The 24,255-nt window shown below is 42.5% G+C and overlaps 2 protein-coding genes across 3 annotated transcripts in view; both read left to right on the forward strand.

Annotated features, from left to right (window-relative positions):
• The first annotated feature begins 415 nt into the window (after positions 1–415).
• The window catches only part of MRPS6 (mitochondrial ribosomal protein S6), a 45,568-nt gene continuing 21,728 nt past the window's right edge, over positions 416–24,255 (forward strand). Inside the window, exon 1 of the mRNA XM_068420562.1 lies at positions 416–500. Within this exon, the coding sequence (XP_068276663.1) occupies positions 456–500 (45 nt within the window). The 5' untranslated portion in view covers positions 416–455. The remainder of the gene's footprint in view (positions 501–24,255) is intronic.
• On the forward strand, positions 418–22,556 carry SLC5A3 (solute carrier family 5 member 3). 2 transcript variants are annotated; one of them, XM_068420549.1, is made up of 4 exons: positions 418–500; positions 8,974–9,123; positions 9,526–10,285; positions 14,366–22,556. In XM_068420549.1, the coding sequence occupies exon 4, from the start codon at positions 14,668–14,670 to the stop codon at positions 16,804–16,806; it is 2,139 nt and encodes a 712-aa protein (XP_068276650.1). In that variant the 5' UTR covers positions 418–500; positions 8,974–9,123; positions 9,526–10,285; positions 14,366–14,667; the 3' UTR covers positions 16,807–22,556. The 2 variants fall into 2 exon arrangements, with proteins under 2 accessions (XP_068276650.1, XP_068276642.1); XM_068420541.1 differs by having other exon boundaries at positions 9,529–10,285.

Below are 24,255 nucleotides of genomic sequence, written 5' to 3' on the forward strand. Positions count from 1 at the left end.
AGGCGGGCGCAGGCCCCGAGCCGCCGCACGCGAGAGGCGGTGCCCGCGCCGCGGCTCGGCCCGCCCGGCTCAGGCCCGCTCCCCGGCGGCGGGTGTCCCCCTCCCGTCACCCCCCTTTCCCCCGGGCCGGGGCGGTTGGGCAGCCCTCGAGCAGGTTGGCAGGCGGTGGCGGCCCCCGGCGGGCGGGCGTGTGCGCGGCGGAGGCGGCGCTTGGCGCGGGCAGGGGGCGGTGCGGCGGAGCGTGCGCAGCTGCCGGCGCCCTTTAAGCTGCGCCGCCCGCCGGGGTGTCTGTGCAGCCTGGGAGCCGCGCGGGCAGGAGCCGCCGCCAGCACCGCCTGCCGCCGGGGACGCGCCTTCCTCCTCTGGCTCCCCCTTCTCCGGCATCGCTGCCGCCCCCTCCTTCCCACCCTCTGCCCCGCCGTATTCCCGCTCTTCCCGCCGCAGCCGGCTCTAAGATGCCCCGCTATGAACTGGCTTTGATCCTGAAAGCCATGCAGAGGGTGAGTGAGGGAGGGAGAGGAAACGGGAGGGAGGGAGCCAGGTGGGACCTGACAGACACACCCCCCCCCCCCCACCTGCCCCAGCCCCCGGCGTCCCCTCGTTGCCGCCTCTCGCCGCCGCCGCGTGCCGGCCTCACCGCGGCAGCCGCACGCCCGGTGGGGCGGCCCGGCCTGCCCCTTCCTCCGGGGCGAGCCCTGCCCTCCCCGCCCTCCCCTCCGCACTCTGAAGCGGAGTTGCGCAGCGCGCTTGGGGCTCCTGTGTGTCTTTCTATGCCCTCTCTCCCCATCCGCTTTTTTCCTTACCCCGCTGCTCCTTTGGAGAGTTTGCTTGGTTGCTCCCCCAGAGCCGCAGTCCCCTCTCTCCCCCCTCCCTGTTTGTCCTCAGGTAAGCAGATCCCACGCTTAGTGAAATAGATGCATTTCTCCCTCTCTTCTCCTCCCCCGGAGAACCTAGCCCTTTCCTTGCCCCTGTGCATTGGTCCCCCTCTTCCTCTGCAGCGCCAGCGCTTTCCATTGCCGTGTGCTTCACCCCCTGCCCCAGCACCTGCCATGGCTTCGCTGGGTACCTTGCGAGGTCGCAGCAGCCCCACGCTCCGTCCCCTCGCCTCTGGCAGGCCTTGCGGTGAGCCTTGGTGGGGGAAAGCAAGGACTCGCTCCGGCAAGCTTCCCCTCGTGGGGTGCCAGCTCCCTGCCTCTCCAGTCCCCCTCCGCACCAGGGAAGTCCCAAGAATTTAATTTTTCTTCTTGCCGTTGCTAACACCAGTTGAGCTTTGCTGATACGGCTCGCCGTATCACCCACGGGAAGGGTTGCCAGCCGTTGCCGCTGTTTTTGGCGGCATGATGATAAGCCGTGGTGTGAGCAAGTGAGGTTATATGATGCTATTTCTATTTTACAAGAGCTGAAGCAGTGTGGGGGGTGTGTGTACTTTGTGTAAAAATAATAATAAAATAGAAACATCTCTATGTAGATGGGACCCTTTATTTGGAAAATAAGAACTGATACTGGCCCTTCTCTAGTACCTTCTATAGTCTTTGTTTATGTGCTGCTTTCCAGCTTAATATGCAGTGCTGGTGTTGGAATGTAGCAGCACTTCTGCTAGGCTGTAACCCTTCTGATCTGACCCAGCGTGGACATGCTTCCTCTCACATTTAACCTTCACTTAAATGAACATGTATATTTGTCATAGAATAGCAGGAAGCTAAATAGTGTTGCTGTGTTTCTTTTGTAGTTATTGGAGCATGTCTTCATGTATTAAATGTGCTACATATACTAGTACATTTCCATTCATTTTACATGTACCATCCACATGTCGGGGTTGTCTTTTTTTTTTTTTTTTTTTTTTAACTTGGTTTAACTGCAGAAGCTGTAGTAGACTTCTCAGGTGAGTCCTCTAGTGGAGAAATACAGCAACAGGGGAAAAAAAAAAAAATCGTGACATTGCTGCACCACCTCACGGAGCAGCAGTCCAGTTGCTCTGACAAAACACGCTGCTTTTGGACTTGGGTTGTCAACATGTGATTCTTCTTTTTTTTTTCTCCACCCCTCCCGATCAGTAAATAAGCCGTAGGTAAGGTGATGAGATGTTTTTTGTATACATGCTGTTAATGTGGGAGATGTGTTATGCCATGCAGACACTGTAAATGCAGAGCAGGACAGAAAGTGTAGCAAATCTGACATAACACAGAGACGTGAATAAACTGACTGCTCTGAAAGCATGCTGTGGAGTGCTGTCTGGTGGAAAGGATCATCTTTGGTTGCTAGGATCTGAGCACAGAGACACAGGGATAAGCTTTTAGCTGCAAGATGCTTCTAATGAGCATCTATGCACCCAGGATTTAACATCTGCGACCTTTTCTTCTTTGAAATTTGACTCTCTGGTATATTCCTTCCTGATAGATGTATCTTAAGGTGTTTTTTAGCTCCATGATTATGTGAAAACACTGGAGTTTTTGTTCAGGTGTACTGCTGCTTTTAACCTGCCCTTATTGTAACTCTGAAATTTAGAGAGTCTATCTCTAGATGTTGTTTTTTTGTTGCTGTTGACAGTACACCAGATGTAGGTGCTTTTTTTGTGTTCCAGTATCTTGCTGCTGCTGCCTTTCTTGTGTAATGAGAACACTGGAAAAACATTTCGGTAGTGGTTCTGTGCTACATGGCACTGCTGAATCCTGGCAAAGGGGTTACACTAATGACCGCAATAGCAGTGCATAATCTCGACCATAATGCTAACTTATATTAGTCAAAACATGGAGACCTGAATATGGGGCTAATAAGACAGTCTGGAATTATGGAGTGACTACATAACTCCTTCATGTAGAAGTTGGAGAGATCATATACAGTCCTGAATAAATTACATTGCTTCTTAACACTAGTGCTTCCTGATGAAGCTACCCTGAGCCGGTGTTCACTGTCCTGCCACATCAGTCCCTCTGCGATGGCTGTGTGCTCCAGTGCCTACTTTAGTCTGAGGCTTGAGCAACTGCTGACTTTCCTCTTGGTGTCTGTGGCATCCTTCCTCTCTCTGACAGCTCCCCTGCCTTGCAAAAAAAACAAAAAAAAAAACAAAAAAAAAAACCTTGCCCCCTGCCTTTCTTGTGCTTTAGGGCTATTGTTAACTGCTGTGAGCTCCCGGACAGCTTGAGCCCAAACCTTCTCGGAGCTACAGGCTGGTGGACTTTCATGGCTCCCTTCAGAGGCAAACTTTGTGATTCTGTGGGGTTTCCCCCACCCACAGTTGTTTTTAATAGTTACCTTGGCATTTTCATAGATCTAGGCAGATTAAAACCCTCAGATTAATTTCTGTTGCTTTAAACTCTGTTGCTCCCTAGCACTGCTTGTGTTCAAGTTGGGGATCCTTCCTCATTCTTTTCTTGCATGTGGCTTCTGTTGTGAACCATGGATTCTGTTGTGCAGCTTGTCCCCTCCCTACCCAGGTAGCCTTGACATGGTTACAGGGCGAGCATGACTCCTCAGTCCTGCCTGATGCTCCCATGTCCCCTTGTTTCTCATCAGACTTCCTTAGAGCCTCTTCAGCTTTCCTTTTGTGTCTTAAAAATGCAACACCCAAGAGCTTGGGGCAAGGGGGAAGACTTACTTTCAAACTTTGTCACCAGTTTTCTGCATGTACTTTTCACAAAAGCTGATGGATTTATTCTGAAGTCAAAGCTGAGCAGCCATTCTCTGTCCTGCTTTGTAGGTATGATCAGGTAATTGACTTGCACTATAAATACTGTATTTGTAAATTGCCCGTGGACAGAGTCCTTGATCAGCAGAGACTCTAGTCAGTGACTCTTAGGAAAACAATAACAAAAAACCCTAAAAGCACCCTCAAAATAAATGAATAAAAACCTACTTCTGTGTTGTATCACTGTATTTGAAGAGTAGCTGCAGCGAGGAACTTGGATTGTGTTACTCTGCATGTAAGTATATGGAGGAGATGCTTTGGGAAAAGAAAGGTACGAGGCCAGTGAAGTGACTGGAACTCAGGGTGGAAGTAACAGATTTTGTCCATGTGTGTGACTTTCTACATTCCAACATGCAAATAACAAATAGTATGGTGAGTTTGGGGAGTTTGATGGCAGACTTTTTACCGGTAGTGTACAGATGGATTTAAACAATGTTGTCTGCCCTCAAGAGCCCGAGTCAAAGACTACAGTTGTGGTGAAGGTAGAGGTGCAAGATGAAGATGCAGCTATTCATGCTCTAAACTTTACTATTCATAGCAAGAGGTGAATTTCTAATTATTTCTAACTTTCTCCCAGGAGAGTCATCTTCGGCTTTCAGCAGAGGGTTATGGCAGAGCAGGACCCTTCAGCAGGGCAGGGAAGTGACCTGCTAGTGGATTAGCAGGAGTTGTTGCTTGCTGGAGAAAAGAGAGCTCTTCAGGGAGGCTTTCTCTTCCTACCCTTCTCTTCCTGCCAAAGCTCCCTCGAGACCCTGGGGAAGGAAGGCGGGGGGAAAGGGAAGGAAGAGCTGGAAATGGCTTCCTATTGCTCTGATGCTGTTTTGCAGACTGACCACAGGGCGGCAATGCGAGACACCCTCCAAGGAAAACTGGCAGCCGGGGGAACCTAGGACAGACAGAGAAGGTGGCCGTATTCTTGTGCTGTTCTTGCTGCTGCTCGACTCTTGCGAGCTGGGACGCTAGTCTTCAACAAAACAACTTTGTAACTGGAACTGAAGCGAATAGGCAGTTTCAAAATACTTTATATTGGAATATTTCACTAAAAATGAGGAAGCATATCAATATTTTATTAGCAGCATGCTCTTCTCCCCCACTTCACCTGTAACAAAGGACAAACACATAATATGTGTCGTAGTCTAAAACCTAATTACCTTGTTTCAGCAAGTACCCAGACTAGGGGACCAATCCACCCACCTCAGTAATACTACAGTGAATCTGGGCTCTCGGTTTGACTGGCATGTTCACACAAAGTAACTTGTCTTAGCCATCTGTTTGTTGCCTTTGGAGTGGGTTGCCACGTTTCAAAAATTCCCTACCTGCTGTGGAGATCGTCAGCTATTTTAGGAAAGCCAAAGTAATGGGCAGTAGTGTTGCTTGACATCTTGACTATTACACTTAATTGCTGTGTAGGCAGCTGCAGCAGTTGGGCTTTTGATATCTTAGTTGCTAGGAAGAAGGGAGGGAGAATGAAGAGAGCAGTAAGAAGGCAGATACTGGTTTTATTTTCTTTCCTTTCTGGTGAGCCTACCTGTTCTTACAGTTGAATTGTACATCTTCCCTGCCCCTCTCTCCTACTTAGCAGGTTCAAATTACACAAAAGTTTTCCTCTGTTTCCTTTGACTTTTTTAGTAGACTGAATTCTTCACAGTATTATGCCTAGCAGGGAAGGACCTTTGTGTCGGGGGTGGCGCTGGAAGGAAGACCAAAGAGTTGGAACTAAAAGACAAGACTGGAAAACCACAGGATCTAGAGTTGACTCTCCTGTAGGAGTCAGCTTTTTGTTTTCTGCCTTAAGCATTTCCGTAAGAGTAACTGGATTTTGAAGTGTGTGATACAGACAGCATTTGAGAGTGATTCACTCTTGGCTGATGTTTGCCACTCTTCAATCTTAAGACTTGAGAGTAGTCCTCTTCTAAGTTTGTGCCAAGTGTGGGATATGTGCCTGGCTTGGGTATGGTTGAGGTAGAGGATTATTCTCTTGTACAGAATAGTTTAAGCCTTTTTGTAGCAGATAGTTGTTAGCTAGGTGAATTTGGCAAAGTTGTCCAACATGAATACTAAGTTGTTGGCAAGAATAAGGGACTTGAAAGCCTCTTTGTTTATACGGGCTTCTGGAGTGTATGGAGTGATGTGCTTGAGTGAGTGTATGTAATGGGATGCCCTGGTTAACTCTGCCACTCTTGTTCCCCAGGCTGTAGAGCTGCAAGCCTGAGCGTTGAGGCAGGACTGTGGGCAGGCCCTTGTGTCCATGTTGGGACTGGCAGGCTTCAGTGGGATCTGACTAGCCCCTCTTAGTGGGCAGGAGAGGCTGCTCAACCTTTAAGATATGACTTCTCCTCTTTGTCCCTGTTACCTACTTAGCAATGTGCTCTTCTCTCTGGACTGTGTGTCTCTCCTCATTTGTTCACTCTGTGTGTGTATACATGTGGATGCATCATGTATATGAACAGGGAGATGCTTGCAAACTTCAGCATGAGAGCAGATTGTTTATCCTGTAACTGCTTAAAAAGAAGGAAGGATAACCTGTTGTCATAAAATAGCATTATTGCTCTCCATTGTAAAAACTCTCAAAAGTGACTCTTTTAAAGACGTCCGTTATATAACTTAGAATAAGCTATTGAATTAATTAAAATATGAATGTGTATATATGCTTGCCGCCTTCTCATACATTATACATACTGTATATTGTAATGACAGAAATTTGTGCTTTCTTTATGTATTCTTTCAGGAGGTGATTTCTCCAGTTCTCTTGTTCCAGAGCCATAACGCTGGCCGTTTGCACCCAAAAATTATTTTGGTGGTTTGTGATTATTGATAAGTAACTTATCTTTTTTTGAGGCTTTTTTGGTGTTTTGTGGGTTTTTTTTTGTTTGTGGTGTTTTTTTTTTCTTTTTTTTTTTTTTTTTTTGGTCAGATTCCCACCAGAGCAGGCTGCTAATTCTTTGAGCCACAGCTGCCCAGACCTCCTCTGCTACAAGTCTGTGGCAATGTAAGAGTTTCTTATGTAGAAGCAGTTGCTTGATAGAGCTGTGTATACCAGCCTCTGTGCTGCTTATCTGAGGGCAGCAGGAACCACCGGGCACCAGGTTGGTCTCTTCAAAACCACCTGCCCAGTGGACCAGCAGGAATATCTCTGGTGTGCATTCTGTAGAAGAGCCGATAAGAAGGTGAAAACGGGGGAAAAATAAAAGGGAGGACAGGCAAAATATAACTTGTTATATGGAAGTGGAACAGGAAAGATGGGAAGTAAAAACATGGAAAGTAAGTAAAGATCTGTGTAAGTGAAGGACCTGTACTGTGGGAGTGCTAGTACAAATACTGGTGCTGGAAATTAGATACTAAAGAAAATGCATCACCCCTGGTGAGGAGAGGGGAGGGAAAGAAGCAGATGGTGTAAAAGAAGGGTCATGAGCCCTAGGAATATGATTGTGAGGAGCTAAACAGGAACTATTGTGCTACTTCTTGCATCTTTTTTTTTTAATCCTGATTTGTCCACTTGCAAGCCAGTCCGTGTGCTTCAGTTATGCAAATATCTAAGGAATAATAATTAAAAACAAAGGTACATGCAGAGCATGGATACAGGAAGGGAATGTGTTCAGTGGAGTTGATGTGTTTGATACCATTAGAAAAATAAATCAGTGGTAGCTTTTAATATAGGTAATTACAAAGCTTGATGTAGAATAGCACTAGTTGTTTTATAACTAAGATAACTTTATTTAAGCCTTGTTTTGGTATCTTAAAATCCCCAAGAAGAATCAGAAATCTTGCAAGAGCACTCAGCAGATTAGGAGGCTTGGAGGGCCTCAAATTCTAGGATTGTGTATGCATGCCCCTGAAACTTTTGTCTTGCCTTTTAATAAAACTTGTGATGCCTTATGTTCTTGCAAAAATTGTGGGCAGCCATAAATGTGATGGGAACTTGAGGAAGTCCTAAGTAAGCTTAATGAGTCTGGTTTTATTTTTTTTTTTATTCTTGCTAGAAATTCTTCCTAGAACTTCTTTCTAGTATTTTGCCCAGTTGCGTGGTGACTGACACTTCCACTACTCCTTTCTGATTCCCCACGTAACTTCTGAAGTCTATACTGTCCTAGCCAAAATCCTCTTCAAATGAGGTGAACCAGGACATTTTTCTAGGCTAGGAGTATGCCAATTACATCAGTTACTGCTGAATGGTGATAACCACCATCTTTGTACCTTGCAGCTAAAGGAACTGGTCCTCTTCAGTAGTGGTAGAGATTTTACACTTTCTGATGGCATACTTCTAATAAGGTGATAATGTTTGTCCTCTGCGTCCAGAAAACTTGATTATGTGGTCCCAAATCCTTTACAGAAATCAAATACTAGCATGTTTATGCTTGTTTTACCCATTCTCATGCTGTTGTTCTTAGTCACTAAGTACTTCATCAGACTAATCTAGGTAAACAGTACTTGCCAGTGGCAGTGAAAATGTTTGTGCTTCTGAACTTTAACTTGCCACAAGAAGGAATTTGAGTCTTCAGGCTCGGTGTCCCTCTGCAACTTCCAACTTAGTATGTCAGCTGACGTCTTGACACACTTACCTGGCAGGGAAAATGCTGCCTGATGCTGCGTGATGCTGGAATCTTCTATTTTTTGCCATCTCCTGGAGGAGACACCCCCTCCCACTTCCATTAAAATAGCTTACTTTCCCTGTTTGCCCTGTTGTGCTCTTTACTTACTGTTCACTGCATACCTTCTCAGTGCCTTCTCAGTACCATCTTTACTCTTCTGCTTCCAGTTCCTGTGTAGAAGGAAGAACGTTATCTGTCAGTAGTAGCAAAGAAAAGCATGGTTTCCTTGCTGAGGGATGGAGTTGCTCATAGTGACAACCCGTCTTTGGGCATCTGGGCCTCTGGTAGTCATCTGCCTGAGTTATGGCAGAGGCATGAATGATTCTGCTTATTTTCCAGGGAAGAGTGGCCCAGTTCCTTGTCAGTGCTGAGCAGCAGCTTTACTTTCTGCTCTCTTCAGAGAACCCAGATAACATCTGTCACCCGTGTAAACATAAGGCAATTCTTTGGGCTGACAAGGGGAAAAGGAAGTACTTACCTACATACTTTCTTTAAACTAATAGTCAGTTTAACTTAGACTTAAGCTGATGGACTAGTCTTTTTTTTTTTTTTTAAGACCTAAGTAAGACGACTATAGTACGTGTAGGTAGGCATGGAGAAGATAGTCTTTCTTTCTGATATCTCTTTGTTTTAACAAATGAAAAGGAACTTTCTATCTCCTTCCTTCTGTCCCCAGCTTAACCCTCCCTTCCCTCTTAGGTGTTTGGAATTTGTGGAAGAAGAGTGGAAGCAAATAAATCCAGTATTCCTGACAGAACGCTGGGGACTGACTCATGGGGAAAGAAACCATCCAAATGTGACTGCCACAGGCAGTGGTATGAAGTGGCTTGCTGAGGCACTGCTAGCGATGTAGGTTTCAGAAAATAAGCCATCTTCCTCTTGCTTTGCAATTCAACAGTACTGTAGCTTCTGTTGTGTTTACAGAGTACTGAATGAGCACTGCAATAAAGCTGCATCCTCTTTCTTCTGCTTTTTTTTCCCCTCCTTAATTTGTGACTAGGTGAGAGACCTAAATAGGTGTATACACTTGGGATGGGGGGTGTGAATGGTGGAAAAACAAAAACAACAACTAAATTGATCTGCTATTCTAACACTGTCAGTCAGTGCCCTTCAGCTTCAGTTGTCCTTACAGTACTCCAGTTACTGCTTCTGTAACAGCCCACAGTAGCATTACATTTCTGACTGGCAAATGCGTTTCTTCTGCTGAACTGTGTGCTGTGAAGTTACTTATTTCTCTCATGTCTTCTTCAGCAGTCCTTTAGAAAAGAACCAAGAAGAACGTATTGTGGAGCAAGCTGCTTTTTCTGATGCTGCAGTAAAATGAAGACCAGAACTGGAGTGATTCCTGAAACCCCAGACAAAAAAAAGCGCATTATTGTGTTCATAACAACTCCTTTGAGCGACTGACTTGAACCTTGCACCTCAAATTGGACTTTCATGGTAGTGATGATCTATAGAGTTGTCACTGTGGCATCTGTTCTCCAAGGCCAGCAGAAGTGTTGATGCAGTACCACTTTGGGGCAGCAGAGCACCTGTGGCAAACAGGTTAGTCAGGTCGCGGCTGGTTCAGGTAACTTGTAAAGTGGTACTCTCCTATTCCAGCCTGTTGAGCTGCTGGGAATGCCAGCCCAGACCTGAACTCAAGTTATTTGTTAGATGCTGCAGGTCAACTTCTGCCTCTGAGCTTTCCTGCTTCATAAAACATACCCTGTTTGTCTCAGGTGGGATTTCTGCCCAGCTACTCCGTCCCAGCTCCTGTTTTACAAGGGAAGGTCCTGCAACTGTGATCCTGGATGTTTAGAGCTGTGAGCAACTGGCAAGGATAGCCTCTGCTTTCTGAAGGGCATGTGCTACATAAGGATAATTTTATATGTATCAGATACTCCATGAAGAATGTTCGTGCTTCTTTTTTGTGTTCTAGAGTGCTGCAATAAATGGAATGAAGCCTTTTTTTTTTTTCTGAGATAGGCTACCTCAGACAACCTTGTGTTTACTGTGGAGCAGTGGACAGGTAGGAACTCACTTGTGTGTCTGTAGCAGGTAGCCTGCAGTGTGAGCAGGCCAGACAACACACTAGAGGGGTGGAATGTTGTACAGGCCTGCTGAAGGCACGAGACTTTTATTATTTTTTTCTGGGAGAGACATTGTTAATATTTTCCATGTAGGTGTTGAGCCTGGCAATCTGGGTATGTTTCATCCATGCAAATGAGTTGTTCAGTAGGTAAAATGCTACCGGTATGAGTTAACATACCCCTGCTTGAAGAAGGTGTAGAAGAAAAACATTGTTTCTAAGAACAAACCTCAAAAACTAATTTGAAGTCTATGAACTAAGTTAAGTATGTACTTAATTTGCTAGCAAATGGTGGCAGTGGACACTCCTGTGTGATGTGTGGATGTCTGCATCCTCAAATTAACCCTTAAAAGCATTGGCCATTGGGACTGCCTCTTTAACTGTAACAGAAAAAGGAAGTCAACTGAGAAACTTGACATCTGAGAAGAGAAATAGACTGAGCAGAAAACAAATAGTTGCTTTAGGGCTGGAGCAGTTTGATTCTGGCATATTTAAAGACCAGTCTTATTAGAAAAGCACTGTGGAGAAAGTTTTCCTTTAAAACAATCATACAAATTTCTCCTAAAAATCCCACCCTAAATCTGCTTCACATTATGTAATATCTCTTCAGGGAATTGCTTGAGACTACTTTTTTTTTTTTTTAAAGGACAGGCTGCCTGTTGGAGAGACATATGCATTGTTTCACCAAAGCTGTAGCCCTCTATCTTCAGACAAGAGGGAAGCACATTGTTTTGTGTTTTTGATATGATCCAGCCAGAAAACAGCCTTAGGGAAAAAAATTCACAGTTCTTGGCAGCAGCGCTGTCTTTCTGTCTTTTTTCTGTCAGTGCCACAATGTACGCTGTTCTAATAACTTGAGATTAAACTTGCATGGGGCGTCTCAAAAGTCCTTCTTAAGACTCGAGGTCATAACTTGCTGAAAGTTCAGAGGAACGAGTCTCATTTTTGTAATGAAAAAAAGTTCCAGGGTTATTTTAGAATTAGGTCTAATAAGAAACTGGTACAAGAAGCTACTTTAGTACAGTGATTTAGTGACAGTGCAGCAAATCTGTAGCGACTACTGAAAACTTTCCACCTTCCTGCTCAAGGAAGCTGAACCTTGCAAAATTCAGATGTTGTTTACAAAGGTGATGGTTCAGGTCTCTGTAGACTGATAATTTCAAATGCATGGTCTGGCTGTACCTTCTAGGGGAAAATGCTCAAGAAACTTCACATATTGTTTATTTTGGTTAGAACGAGCCCATAGTAGTTTGGCAAGTATCCTAATTGAGAAATGTTGCAGTTCATTAAAGGGCAGCTGCATCTTCTACTTTTCAGAGGGATTGAACATGCTTGTAATAGTCATACTATGAGCTGTGTACATCTTGTATCAAATAGATGTAATTTTAAGAGGTATTTTTGTGATTTATGCATATTAGTGTACAGTATAGTTTTGCAAGGTCATTGTTTAACCTACAGGGAAGATGTTGAGAAGTGAACTAAAGTTGAAGTCTAACATTTTTCAGTGACAGCAGGACAACAGAAGAGGGAAAATACCAGTTTTTACTATTTCTTTAGCTTGCCCATTACTCTGATTTTATGTATAGTAGCTTTTCTTCTTTCCACTGTGTCTCAGTAAAATCTCTTCTTCCCCTTCTTTAAAATATTTATAGTTTCGGTATAAACATTATAATGTAGTTGCAATTGAATATTTAGCTGAATTTAGTAAAAGACGCAACTCTATTAAAGCGTTACTCAAAAGTGCTTAAAACTAAGAATAGTACATTATGCTTGTATCTGGTGGCATCATATGATCTGAAGTGTTTATAATTTTCTGTTGGATTAAACTAATAGACTATTTAACTTCTGCTGCATTTGTGGGTGGGGATAAATGTGAATTCTTCTATGGAAAAATTTAAAATACCTCTGTGGTTTGAGGCTTATGAGCATGATAAATTTAGCACACTACAGTAATCAGTCCATTTTGTGCCATGTCTCTGTAGTCTCTCATTATTGGCTACAACTCCAGCAGAATGAGTATCTGTATTCTCATGTGGGTTTGTGGTGGTGGTGGGGAACCCTTATTATCTTTTTTGATTCTGAACTACTCTTGAAAAATAGCCAGCTTGTACGAATAACATGATTATGAATTTCTCCTTAAGGCTGAAGTTGTGGTTTGCTGAAAGCTTTTTTTAAAATCCGTCTGCCTTAATGAGAAGTGCACATTCTTACATCAGCACCGTTGCTGCCTTCGGTAATGCACGAAGTAAGGCAGAGGGGGGAGTGTGTGCATTTTCAACCTTAACTATGGTTTTTGTTACGGTCTATCTGAGAATTTGTAATGTTTTATTTACTCTTTTTTAAACAAAATGAATATACTACAGGGATGCTAAAACAGGAAACCACCCAAATACCTGAATATGTTATCTAGGTGTTTGTATTAATCATAGATGAAGTAATAGGGAAATGTGAGCTTCAGCATAGTGCCAAAACACTTCTGCAAATGAAGTGGAAGGGGGTATGCCTGAAGCTGATGCTTGTACAACTTCTAAGGCTGGTAAACCTTATGGTCAGAACAAAGATCCAGTTGTTATTGTGCCCGTTACCTTTACTAGTGGGTGGGAAAGAGGAATGGAGTCAGACCCTGTTCCTTACTCTTCTGTAATAATCTTGAATACTAAAGATTTGTGTTCTGATCTTCAGACTAAACCAGTTCTTTGCTTTGATCTTCTCTTCCCTTGCTGTGTCCATTCAGTGTAGGAAGTAGAAGAATCTCATGTCCAGCACTCTCTAAACCCATTAAATGGTTTTGGGTGAGTATGGGTAAATGATACCTCCCAAGGCATAAACAGCAGATAGGAGCATCCTACTTCCATGGCAGAGGTAGGAGCCAGTGTGCAGCTCTTCAGTGCACTTTCCTTTCCCACCTGTCCAGCTCTCTGCCAGCAAGTCTCTTTATTATCCTCTTCTCTCCACTTTGAGCACTTCAGTCCTGCTTGCCTAAATGAGTGCCTGTTTCCTGACATGCTTTGGTAGAATTGGATGCGATTGGGGGTTCAGGAATAGAGCAGCAGGGTATGCTTTGCCTCAAAACCTTCTACCTTTGATGTTCATGTGATCCTCTTCATGCTTGGGTGCAAATGGATGGTGCTGGGAACAGCGCTTCCTGGTATCCTAGTAACTGACTGCGACCAAAATCCATCTGGTTCTCCCTCCTGTGCCTAGAGTGCTCCCAAAAGAATCCTGAAATCACATGGATGTGGGTATCAAAAGGCCCATGGCAGACAGAAATACCCTAGAGCTAGATGTCAGGTGTAGTTTTGCTTTTGTCACTTGGCTGAATGGGACTTTTTCTTCCCTTAGATTACATGCGATACGTATGAAGAGCTTTCAGAGTAAAATGTAACCCTGTGATGACCTGTATCCCTGACAGGTGCAAACTCATCTAAAACCTGCGGCATAACATTGATTCTCCATCCCATCTGAAATTTATGTTCTTTCCCAACAGCGTTGTGACTTCACTTTGATCTTAGCTCTGGCAGCCAGCTGGTGTCTCAAGTGCATGCATGTGACATCAGGATCTATCAAGATTTGTGGGGTGCAGTGCTAGAGCAATACAGGAAATGACTAGCCAGGTTAAAGCTCCTTAGTAGTTGCCCCCCCCCCTCCCCCCCCCCCCAATTACTTGAAAAAGGAAGACCTGTGTAGTGGCTTGAGAAGCAGACCTGTAAGACTGAAGAAAAATAAAATGTATTTCTGTTCCTTGCGTTGTTCTGGGGAATTTGGGTCATTTAATACTCCCAAATTGCTGCGTCCCTTAAGGTACTTGTAAACATTAAAGTTGACTTATAAAAGGCATTACTAATTAGTTTTACAAATATTTAATTGTGTATTATGGGTTGCATAAATACAGCAGGAAATGAAAGGGGGAAAAATCTGTGGTGTTCAGTCATTGTTTTACTAGACTTCAATTTTTTTCTCATTACTTCATGAAATTCTTCTCTAATTCAATCTTTGTCTTTTGTCTTTGCTGCCTTGCAGGGTTGGTACAGTAGGCCTCACTAAACTTAGCTGCAACTAAGAATTTCTCCTACATCAACTGAGTTAAGGCTGATGCTCTTGTGGAATGTGGATTAAAAGTGCGTGCTAAGTTCCAAATTTCCATTTGAGAAGCGGAGAAAGTAAATGTACCACAACCACCAGCATCAGGACAGCAAACCAAGGGACAAAGAATTTGATCCACAGTGTTGATATATGTTAACTGGTGCACGTGTTGCTTAAAAGACGTTTGCTGGGGGGCGAGAAGTGGACGTCAGCTGTGCGAAGTCATTTTGTTTACAAAAATGAGGGCTTCTTTGGAAACAGCAGACATTGCCATTGTGGCACTGTACTTCGTGCTTGTAATGTGCATAGGTTTTTTTGCCATGTGGAAATACAATCGGAGCACCGTAAGTGGCTACTTTTTGGCAGGGCGTTCTATGACCTGGGTAGCTATTGGTGCATCTTTATTTGTGAGCAATATTGGAAGTGAACATTTCATTGGGCTCGCAGGATCTGGAGCGGCGAGTGGATTTGCAGTAGGTGCATGGGAATTCAACGCCTTAATGCTTTTGCAGCTTTTAGGATGGGTCTTCGTCCCAGTCTACATCCGGTCGGGAGTATACACCATGCCTGAATACTTGTCCAAGCGTTTTGGAGGGCATAGAATTCAAATATATTTTGCAGCATTGTCTCTAATTCTTTATATCTTCACCAAACTCTCAGTTGACTTGTATTCCGGGGCACTTTTTATTCAAGAATCGCTAGGCTGGAACCTCTATTTGTCAGTTATCCTCCTTATTGGAATGACGGCACTGTTGACTGTGACTGGAGGTCTTGTGGCTGTCATCTACACAGACACCCTTCAAGCTCTGCTTATGATTGTTGGTGCCCTCACACTTATGATCATAAGTATTACGGAGGTTGGCGGGTTTGAAGAAGTTAAAAAAAGGTACATGTTAGCATCACCAAATATTACATCTATCTTGTTAACCTACAACATTTCCAATACCAATTCCTGCAATGTCAACCCAAAGCCTGATGCTCTTAAAATGTTGCGTGAGCCAACAGATGAAGATATTCCCTGGCCTGGATTTCTGTTGGGACAGACCCCAGCTTCTGTCTGGTACTGGTGTGCCGATCAAGTCATAGTTCAGAGAGTTTTAGCTGCAAAAAACATTGCTCATGCCAAAGGATCCACTCTGATGGCAGGCTTCTTAAAGCTGCTGCCGATGTTTATTATAGTTGTCCCAGGGATGATTTCACGAATACTGTTTGCAGATGATATCGCCTGCATTAATCCAGAACACTGCTTTCAAGTCTGCGGGAGCAGAGCTGGATGCTCTAACATTGCCTACCCACGTTTGGTGATGAAGCTTGTGCCGGTTGGTCTGCGGGGACTGATGATGGCTGTGATGATCGCTGCACTGATGAGTGACTTGGACTCGATATTCAACAGTGCCAGCACCATATTCACGCTTGATGTCTACAAACTCATTCGGAAGAGCGCGACGTCTAGAGAACTGATGATTGTAGGAAGAGTCTTTGTTGCGTTCATGGTAGTTATAAGCATTGCCTGGGTCCCGATAATTGTAGAAATGCAAGGTGGTCAGATGTACCTTTATATTCAAGAGGTAGCGGACTATTTGACCCCACCGGTGGCTGCTCTGTTTCTTATGGGGATCTTTTGGAAGCGTTGCAATGAGCAGGGGGCTTTCTATGGCGGAATGGCCGGGTTTGTTCTTGGAGCGATACGGTTGATACTGGCGTTTATCTATCGTGCTCCTGAGTGTAACCAGCCGGATACTAGGCCAAGCTTTATCAAAAACATCCATTACATGTATGTTGCGACAGCTCTGTTCTGGATCACTGGGATTGTGACCTTTGTAGTAAGCGTCCTCACGCCTCCACCTACGAAGGAGCAGGTTCGGACGACCACTTTCTGGGCTGTGAAAAACAGGAACGTAAAAGGGAATGCTGCAGAGGAGCTGTGCAAAGGGCAAGAAAAGAACATCCTCAAATGCAACGAAAACGCTAACCATATCATTCCAAACGGCAAATCGGAAGAAAATATTAAAAATATTAAGCCAGAGGATATCAATCTTCTGGTTACTTGCAGAGATGACAGCACCCCGGTGATTTCTGTGAGTCACTCTGAAGTCGAGACACCAGTTGATTGTTATTCGAATGGACAAGCGGCTTTGATGGGGGAGAAAAAGCACGAGGAAGAGACTGATGATAGGGAGAGACATTTGAAATTCATAGATTGGTTCTGTGGCTTTAAAAGTAAAAACATGAACAAGAGAGCTGTTCGGGAGATGGAGGAGGAGACTGTTTGTTTACAAATGCTGGAAGAGACTACAAAAGTTAAAGTATTACTAAATATTGGACTGTTCTGTGTCTGTTTGCTTGGAATAGCCATGTTTGTCTATTTCTCTTTGTGAGTGAATAGTGAACTTTTAAGGGTATGGCTAAATATACAGAAGTTGATACAGGTCTCTGGAGATTTTGTTTGTTTTGTTTTTTTTTTTTTCTTTTCAAATAACATAACTGCAACCCAGGCATTGTTTACGCTATAATTGTAAGATCAACTCAACTTTAGCCTATTTAGAGACCATTTGAGACATGTTGTCCTATCTCTGCTAAAGGCAGAATGTGTCATGTGCTGTCTCTTTTTTTTTTTTCCCTTTTGTCGTCTTTCTTTCCTTTTGCAGTACTAACCTTTTGGTTTTCCATGTATACATGTATAAATATACCAAAGGCAGGCAGGTGACTGTGTTTGAAATCAGGCAGTTACAGAGCTCAGTCAGCGTTAAGGTGAAGATAACGAGTAATCATTTACTGATACGTAAAATCAGAATGATTAAAGCTGTCTTGAAAGGTTCTTAAATGTAGGGCTGCAATGCACATTGCTGCATAGTCATTCTTTGTAACATAGCTGTATTACCTTGGCCAGCTTCGCACTTTAAAATTTTGCTCACTGCTTCTAGTTTTTTGTTTTTCAATTTCTCATTTCTCTTTTGGCAACAACAAGAAGATATTTTGTCTCATCTTGTAGCACTTATAACATGACAGCTCCTAGTAGCTTTCTGTCTTTTTTTTTTCTCTGTTAGAAAATTTTTGTCTTTTGATCTTACCCACTGTAAATTCCATTAGTGAAAAGTTGCTGTATTTAAAAAAAAAAGAAAAAAAAACTCCAACCCTGGCGATGACAAACTGGCAAAGGAGGAGGGAGGAAAAGGAAAAAAAAATAAATACTCTTTATTTGGGGTTTGTAGTACATTGAAATAGAAGAATATATATTCAGCCTTTTCAGTCTCCAAACCTTTAGGATGTAATTAGGGTTAGCCTCTTCTTAGAGAAAAATCTGTATGTGGGTTCTACCACATGGGAAAAAGAGAAGTGTGAGACTTTGCGTGTCTTCAGGTTGGTAAGCACAATGAAAAATAAGTCTTTTCCTCTGCTGTGTACTTCTAGAAGGGAATACTCTGCAGCCCTACCATTGCTGCTTACCAAGTCTGTAAGGGGAGAAAAACAAGTGGGAAGACAAGAGGAAAGGGGAAGTGGAGAAAAGAGTGGAAGTGGTCCTTTTACCTCACATCTTCTCCCACTTCCCCTTTCAGCCTGTCAAACCTTCTGTTTTAAGGATTGACTCCTGAGGGATTCTGTGTCAGGAGATAATGCAGTCCTAATCGGTGTCGGCAATTGAGGTCTGCCCTTACGGTTCTTCAAAAAAAGTAAAACTTTTCCCAGGCGATCACAGATACTATCAGTAGGTCTCGAGATGCTGAGGTTCTTTTCTCCTGAAGGATGGATGCCCGAGGCAGGGATGAATGGTTTCCAGCTGTGGAGGACACATGTGCAGCAGGCTGGTAGAGCTCAGCAGACCAAAAGGTTGCAGAGCTCGGTCTTCTTCCCCCTTGGTAAAGGAGGAGAACATGTTACCATCCTAGGTGCTCTCGCCCTTATGCTAAACCAAGTCAGGGCCTGTTTTTGGGTGCAGAGGCCAGTCAGCAGTGTGTGGCTGCGCTTGTGGTGTTAAACTCCCTTACCCTCCAGGACAGAGTGGTCGTATCCAGGCTTCTGGTGAAAATAATTCTTCCAGGTGTCTTTGCTCCCAAGCTTGTCTCAGGGCTTGTTTGGGAGAGCACAAACTGGCTAGGCCAAAAATGGTGCGAGGGACCATGCTAACAGTTCAACAGCATCGATTCAAGGGTCCAGCAGTGTTTCCCTGGCACATAAACAAGAACCAGTCCCTATGGGTGAAGTAGTTCGGTAGAGATTAAACTCGGGTTAATCCTGCCTTTGACTGCTGGAGCAGATCTGCTTTCCAGTACAGTGGTACTGTAAGCTGCGGGCCGTCCAAATAGCTTTTAGTAGTATGATGTATAATATGTATTTTCAGATAAAATTATTAACTTTCATTTTTTGTGGGTTTTTTGTTTGTTTTGGTGGTGTTTTCAAATCAATTGAATCCCATTCATTCTGAGACATTAAACAGAGGCTGAGATACCCCACCTTTCTCCACTTTTAGTTGTTGCTGCTGGAAAGTAGACTACTCTGAACTGGAAATACAGTAATAAGTGTAGGAGTGGTGTTACAATATATGTAGAAGAGGAGAGTTACCGTACCTGAGTCTTGATGTTAATACCAGTGTGACAAGACACATTTTCTTATGGTTTGTGTGGCTGGCTTTGTTTGGAAAAATATTTTAAATCCTTTCTAATGGTAAAATCATAGTATGTGAAATATGTTAACGGCATTTCAAGTTACTTCATCAGTGGGCTAAACTGGGAAGGACGGTACTGTAAGAAAGATGTAAAACAGTTAATTGTTTCTATGCAGGATAAAGTAATTAGGACAAAATTTGATCTTAGTGGGATGAAAAATAACAACTTATGGAGGGTAAAGATAAGTCTCAGTCCAACAATATCTTCTTGGAAAGGCTGAGATCTGGCCAATGTGTCTAATTTGGCCCAGGGAAAGAGAGACTCATGTACCAGGCACTGTCCCTTAGTAACTTGGCATGTCTTTCTATCAGCGGCTGGTACTTGGATTTTCCAGACCAGTCCTCTTTACTCTCAATATTAACAAATGCATTGCCACCTAACCTGTGAAGCCAGGTTAGCTCAGGGACCCTTTTGCTTAGCTGCTGTTGCTTCATCTGTGCTTGCTTTTTTCCCAGGGTGCCTTATGTGGTTATGAAGCTGAAGGCATGGCTTTTATTGCCACCTGAAGGGTTGTTTGCTTGTAATGGCTTTTCCTAGCTTGTTTTTCCTCCTCTCTTCCCCCACAAGTCATTTGCTATTTAAAGAGAACACTGTTTAAAGAGTTAATACACAGGATGCCTGTATCCTGTTCAGTATAACTACAGTCAGATCAGTGGTGAAATTATCCTTGAACTGTGGTAGGGAGTCACAATCCTTCGCAAATACATGGTGCAGCCTTTCACTGTTGAAGCTGAGATACTCCATCTCCCAGTTGATGTATTCTCACTTTTGCTAAACTAGCAAGTTGCCACATTAGTCACAGTGGTAATTGGCAGTCAGGATCTCAATAAAGTAATACTTTGCATCCCCCCAATCTTTAGACCTCTTATTGTGAAGAAGCTTTCAAGCAAATAGTTTCTTCAGTGCTTTTTCTCTTCGTTTTTTTTAAAAATGTGTTTCTATGCTACTCTCTGCCTAATGCCGGCGTGTTCACTCATATTCTGTGTTCATGTCTTAGAGGTCATAGAACTTGCTGATGTTCTTTGCTGCATGTAACCACTTAATAAAAGGCCTTTATTAGAAAAAAAAAAAATATAAGGCTTCAAGCAAACTGTCTTTTGGTGAGCCGGTACCTTGCCCTGCGTTTATGTACCTTAGTATAAGAAGTTGCTTGAGGATTTTTTTTTTTATAGCGTAAACATGCCTTTGCTAATCTTTTGATCATTATCTATGTGGAAGAGGTGTTAACCCAGGTTAATCCGTTTTGGTTTAAACACCAACTTTTTGGTCCAGTAAAACTACAAAGTGTCTCCCATAATGGACAATCGGTTCCATAAATTCTAATACCTGGCCTCCTCCTCCTCCTCGGTGGGACTGGCTAGTCATGCAGGGGTAGATCCAGGAGGACACGTGCTTTTGTCTTGCAGCGATTGGTTTATTTATTGCCTTGAGCTTAGAATGACAGTCTTGAAAAACTTATTTTGGAATGACACCTTTTTTTGGTGTTATTTCCCTTAACTTATTTTTCTGTTAAGATAGTTGAATTTTGTCCCAGAAATTTGTTAGAAGCCTTTTATTTAAAAAAAGAGAAAAAAATAAAGGAAGAGGCTTCTTGAGAGCTTACTAGTACATTCTGGGAGACTGTTCTTATTTAATTTTTTTTTAAATGAATGATTTGATGCTATTCTCTGCCAAAGTTTAGGGCTTTTTTCTTGTTTTTGTAATTTTTCCTGTTAGCTTTTACTAATACCTGAAAGGAAACGGTGAGAGATTGTAAGAAATTAAAATGGCTTTCAGTATACCGCTTGTGTATTTCTTACTTCTCCACTGCTGTGTTCCCCTTTCCACCCTAATCCCAGAAGGGCCAGCATGAGACTTCTGATGCAAGTCATGAGAGTACTGTAACTTGAACAGTGAAAAGGATTTCCCACAAGGTTACAGTGAAGCGGGCAGAGCCATCAAAGGATCTCTGTGCGAATGCTTAAAGCAGAAGATGCTTACAACTTTAAAACGTACAGCTTTATTTTTTTTATATATATATTTTTTTAAATCCTAAGATAAAGGAGGTGTTGGGAGATGCTTCCTTTCAGAGAACAGGATACGTGGAAGAAGTTGGAGTTGCTAAGCTCTAGCTTTCTTGAGGCAATCTTTGGATTTAGCATGTATAGCGAAGCAAAAATACTCATCTGTTAATTTGGTATTCTGTATGTTCTGTGCCCTTAAATGTAATTGTTTTGAAAATAAAACTAACCTTGTTACGTGATGTTAAAAAGCAGACTTGTGTGCAATGTTTTAAATTTTTTTTTAAGAAAATGTTTGTATATAATTAAATGGTTTAATGTGCTTTAATTGGCCTAAGGTAAAGAGTAGTTCTAGAATGTAAACATATAATTAGAATTTCTGATTTCACTGTGAGATCTCTGAACTCTCTTGTTTTGCAAAGTGGTTTGTTTTGTTTACAAAACACTTTCTATTCCTTCTTTTATGGTGTTGGTTTAAAGGCATTTGCTTCACAATTCTGTTCTAATACTGAATTCATGGTATAGTGACATCTGGTGACACTTAGCATTATCAGTTTCACTGTGTAAAGTCAGACACTTTGAGCAAAAATGGTAATGATATGACAATTCTCTGTGTCTATGAATACACGTTTTTAAATGAGGTGGTTATAAAAATAGTTGCTGTGCAAAATGTTAGTAGTCTTCTTCAAGAAGAAAGCAAATTTTCTAATATCACTAGAGCAGTCTCTTCATTCATCTTATTTTCAAAGCACAGTGTCAAAGTGATGCTGCTTTACCTTGTATCTCGAATATAATGTTTTTTTAGATATCTGTGAAGTATTTTTGGTTTTTGTTGCTGTTGTATTTTTCTGCAGATTTTGTATAAAATACCAGTTAATGAACTGCCTTTTTGGGTTTTTTTAACTATTCAACTAAAATACATTTCAGACCAAAACCAAATGATATCATATAGCATTTGAAACCTGTCTTTTTCCTTCTCCCTTGTTTTTTTGAAATAAGCCAAATGGGCATGTAGATAAGATCACTATAATGGATCCAGGTCTCTTTTGGTAAAGTGTTATTTAAAGGTCTGTTAAGATCTTATAAGACAATATACTGAAAAAAAAATATTGTAGTAGGAATATAGATTTAGAAGTGTTAATGAGATTAATACAGCTTAATTATATTGTAAGTTGCTACTGTCCATAATGACAAGCTTTTTGTCATAGAAACGATGTATGATAAATTAATTTTGGTCTAGTGTATAGAATTATCATATTGCTATAATTCTTTGAAGTAAATCTGATGCAAAATTTTCATAGTTAGCATTGCTGGCCCTGTGTATACTGTTCTTTGTATACTGTATGCATATTATTTTGCCTACTGCATTAGTCTTCAAACTAAAACTCTTATTAGAGAGTATTTGGATACTTCAGACTGTGTTTCTTGCAGTTTACATTCCTTTACCATGGCATTTTGTCCTGTCTAAAAGTATTGTATGGAAATGTTTAAAACTTCTGTACAAAGTTTCAATAAAAATAGAGGAAAAAAAACCCACAACAGAATAGATATTTGTGAAGCTATTTTGGAGAACATGTCCATAATTGTCATATGTATTCTTACTTGTACTAAGCCTTGCATCCCTATATATAAAGATACTTCCCATTTTTCCCTGTTATTAAAAGGCAGACCTCTTGAAGCAGGGTGTGGGCCTTTGGTTAGAGAAGTGGAGAAAAAAACCAAACAAACTAGATCCTTGAAAACTGCAAGAAGAACTTAAGGATCCAAAGAATTTAAGGATCCAAAATCTGTGTTTGGCTACACAAACTTTAGGCCAACTCATGTTTAGGGGGAGGTGGGACTGGGGTGGGCAGGACTGATCTTTGTGACCTGCAGCTCAGGATGCTGGCAGGGTAATGCTAGCTGCCTGAAGCACCCTGCAGAGCGGCAGCTTGCATGCAGAACAAGATATGGCTGAACCCTCATTTAGCAGAGCAGACTTGTTAGGTATTGTGCAAAATTGTGTGGTATTTTTTTTTTCTTTTTTTTTTCTTTAAATGCCGTGTTCAGCTGCTGCTTAACTAATTCTTGAGTGGGACAGGCACCTTCTGACTTGATTCTGGAGTGTCCTTAAATACCTCCAGTTGTGCTTTGCTGTCCCTCTGGGACTGCCCCAGCCTGGATGCCTTGGTGTGCGTCTTGCATTTATTTCTGACTGTGATCTAGAAATTGGTGCTGGTGCTCAAGAAGCCCTCCAAGGAGCCTGTGCTAGCAGTCATGCTCTGAGAATGATGCGTGTGATGCTGTCTTCTCCCTTGTAGGAAGCAGTTACAGCTTGTGGTAGGCAGTGCTTACCTAGTTGCTTTTGGGGAGGGAAGGATACCTTCTCACGATTTTTATTTGAAAAAGATTAAAACATCAACACAGTTCTGTAAGCAGAGACCACACATGAGTCTTCCACTTCCTTCTCCCCCTTGTCCCTGTCCCCCATAAGGATGTATTTGAACTAATAGCCGTGGAAAGCGTGGTGTGAATCATGACTTCTTTGTTGTCCAGTGATGATGGTTCAGCAAGGAGTGGGGCAGGCCTGGTGTTTAATCACCTGTGGGTTGGGGATTAAGATGTTCTTTTAGAGATGGGATGTTGGCAAGAACTGTGAGAAGGATGCTAAACTCAGATTTTCAGCTGCAGAGGAAATGCTGCATTCATCAAAATTATTCTTGGTATTCTTTTCTTTTGCTGCTGTGTTGTAAAAGAAAAGTGTAAGCTTTGCTGTTGTTTGAAGGAATGGATAAAAAACAATTTTGGAGAGGAAACTTTGGATTTGGGAGGAAAAATAAGCAGAGTTTCCTGCCTGCAGACTTGGTTTGGATTTGTGATTTCCAGGAGGGAGTGGGACTCCTGTGTTTTCATTAGTTAGCTGTTAATTAATTGGTTATCTAGTTTATTAGGTGATTATTCAGTGAGCAGCTTTCCATGTCATTGATTTTAAAAGAGGTGTAAGAAGCCTCTTTGTCACCAGCTGGTTCCATTTGTATTAGTTAGCAAAGACTGTCAATCCCCAATTTACTGATGTTTACGGATGGTGCTACTGGTCCACCTTAGGTCTTGAGTGTTGGGGACTTGGTTGGAACATATCCTGATACCTGACTGCTACAACGGATGCTTTGGACAGTTGCAGGTA

This window comes from Nyctibius grandis, chromosome 2 (genome assembly GCF_013368605.1).
Source record: "Nyctibius grandis isolate bNycGra1 chromosome 2, bNycGra1.pri, whole genome shotgun sequence".
Classification (NCBI taxonomy): domain Eukaryota; kingdom Metazoa; phylum Chordata; class Aves; order Nyctibiiformes; family Nyctibiidae; genus Nyctibius; species Nyctibius grandis.

Excerpts from the sequence above, each read along its gene's own strand:
- SLC5A3 (XM_068420549.1), top strand. The coding sequence starts at position 14,668 with ATGAGGGCTTCTTTGGAAACAGCAGACATTGCCATTGTGGCACTGTAC.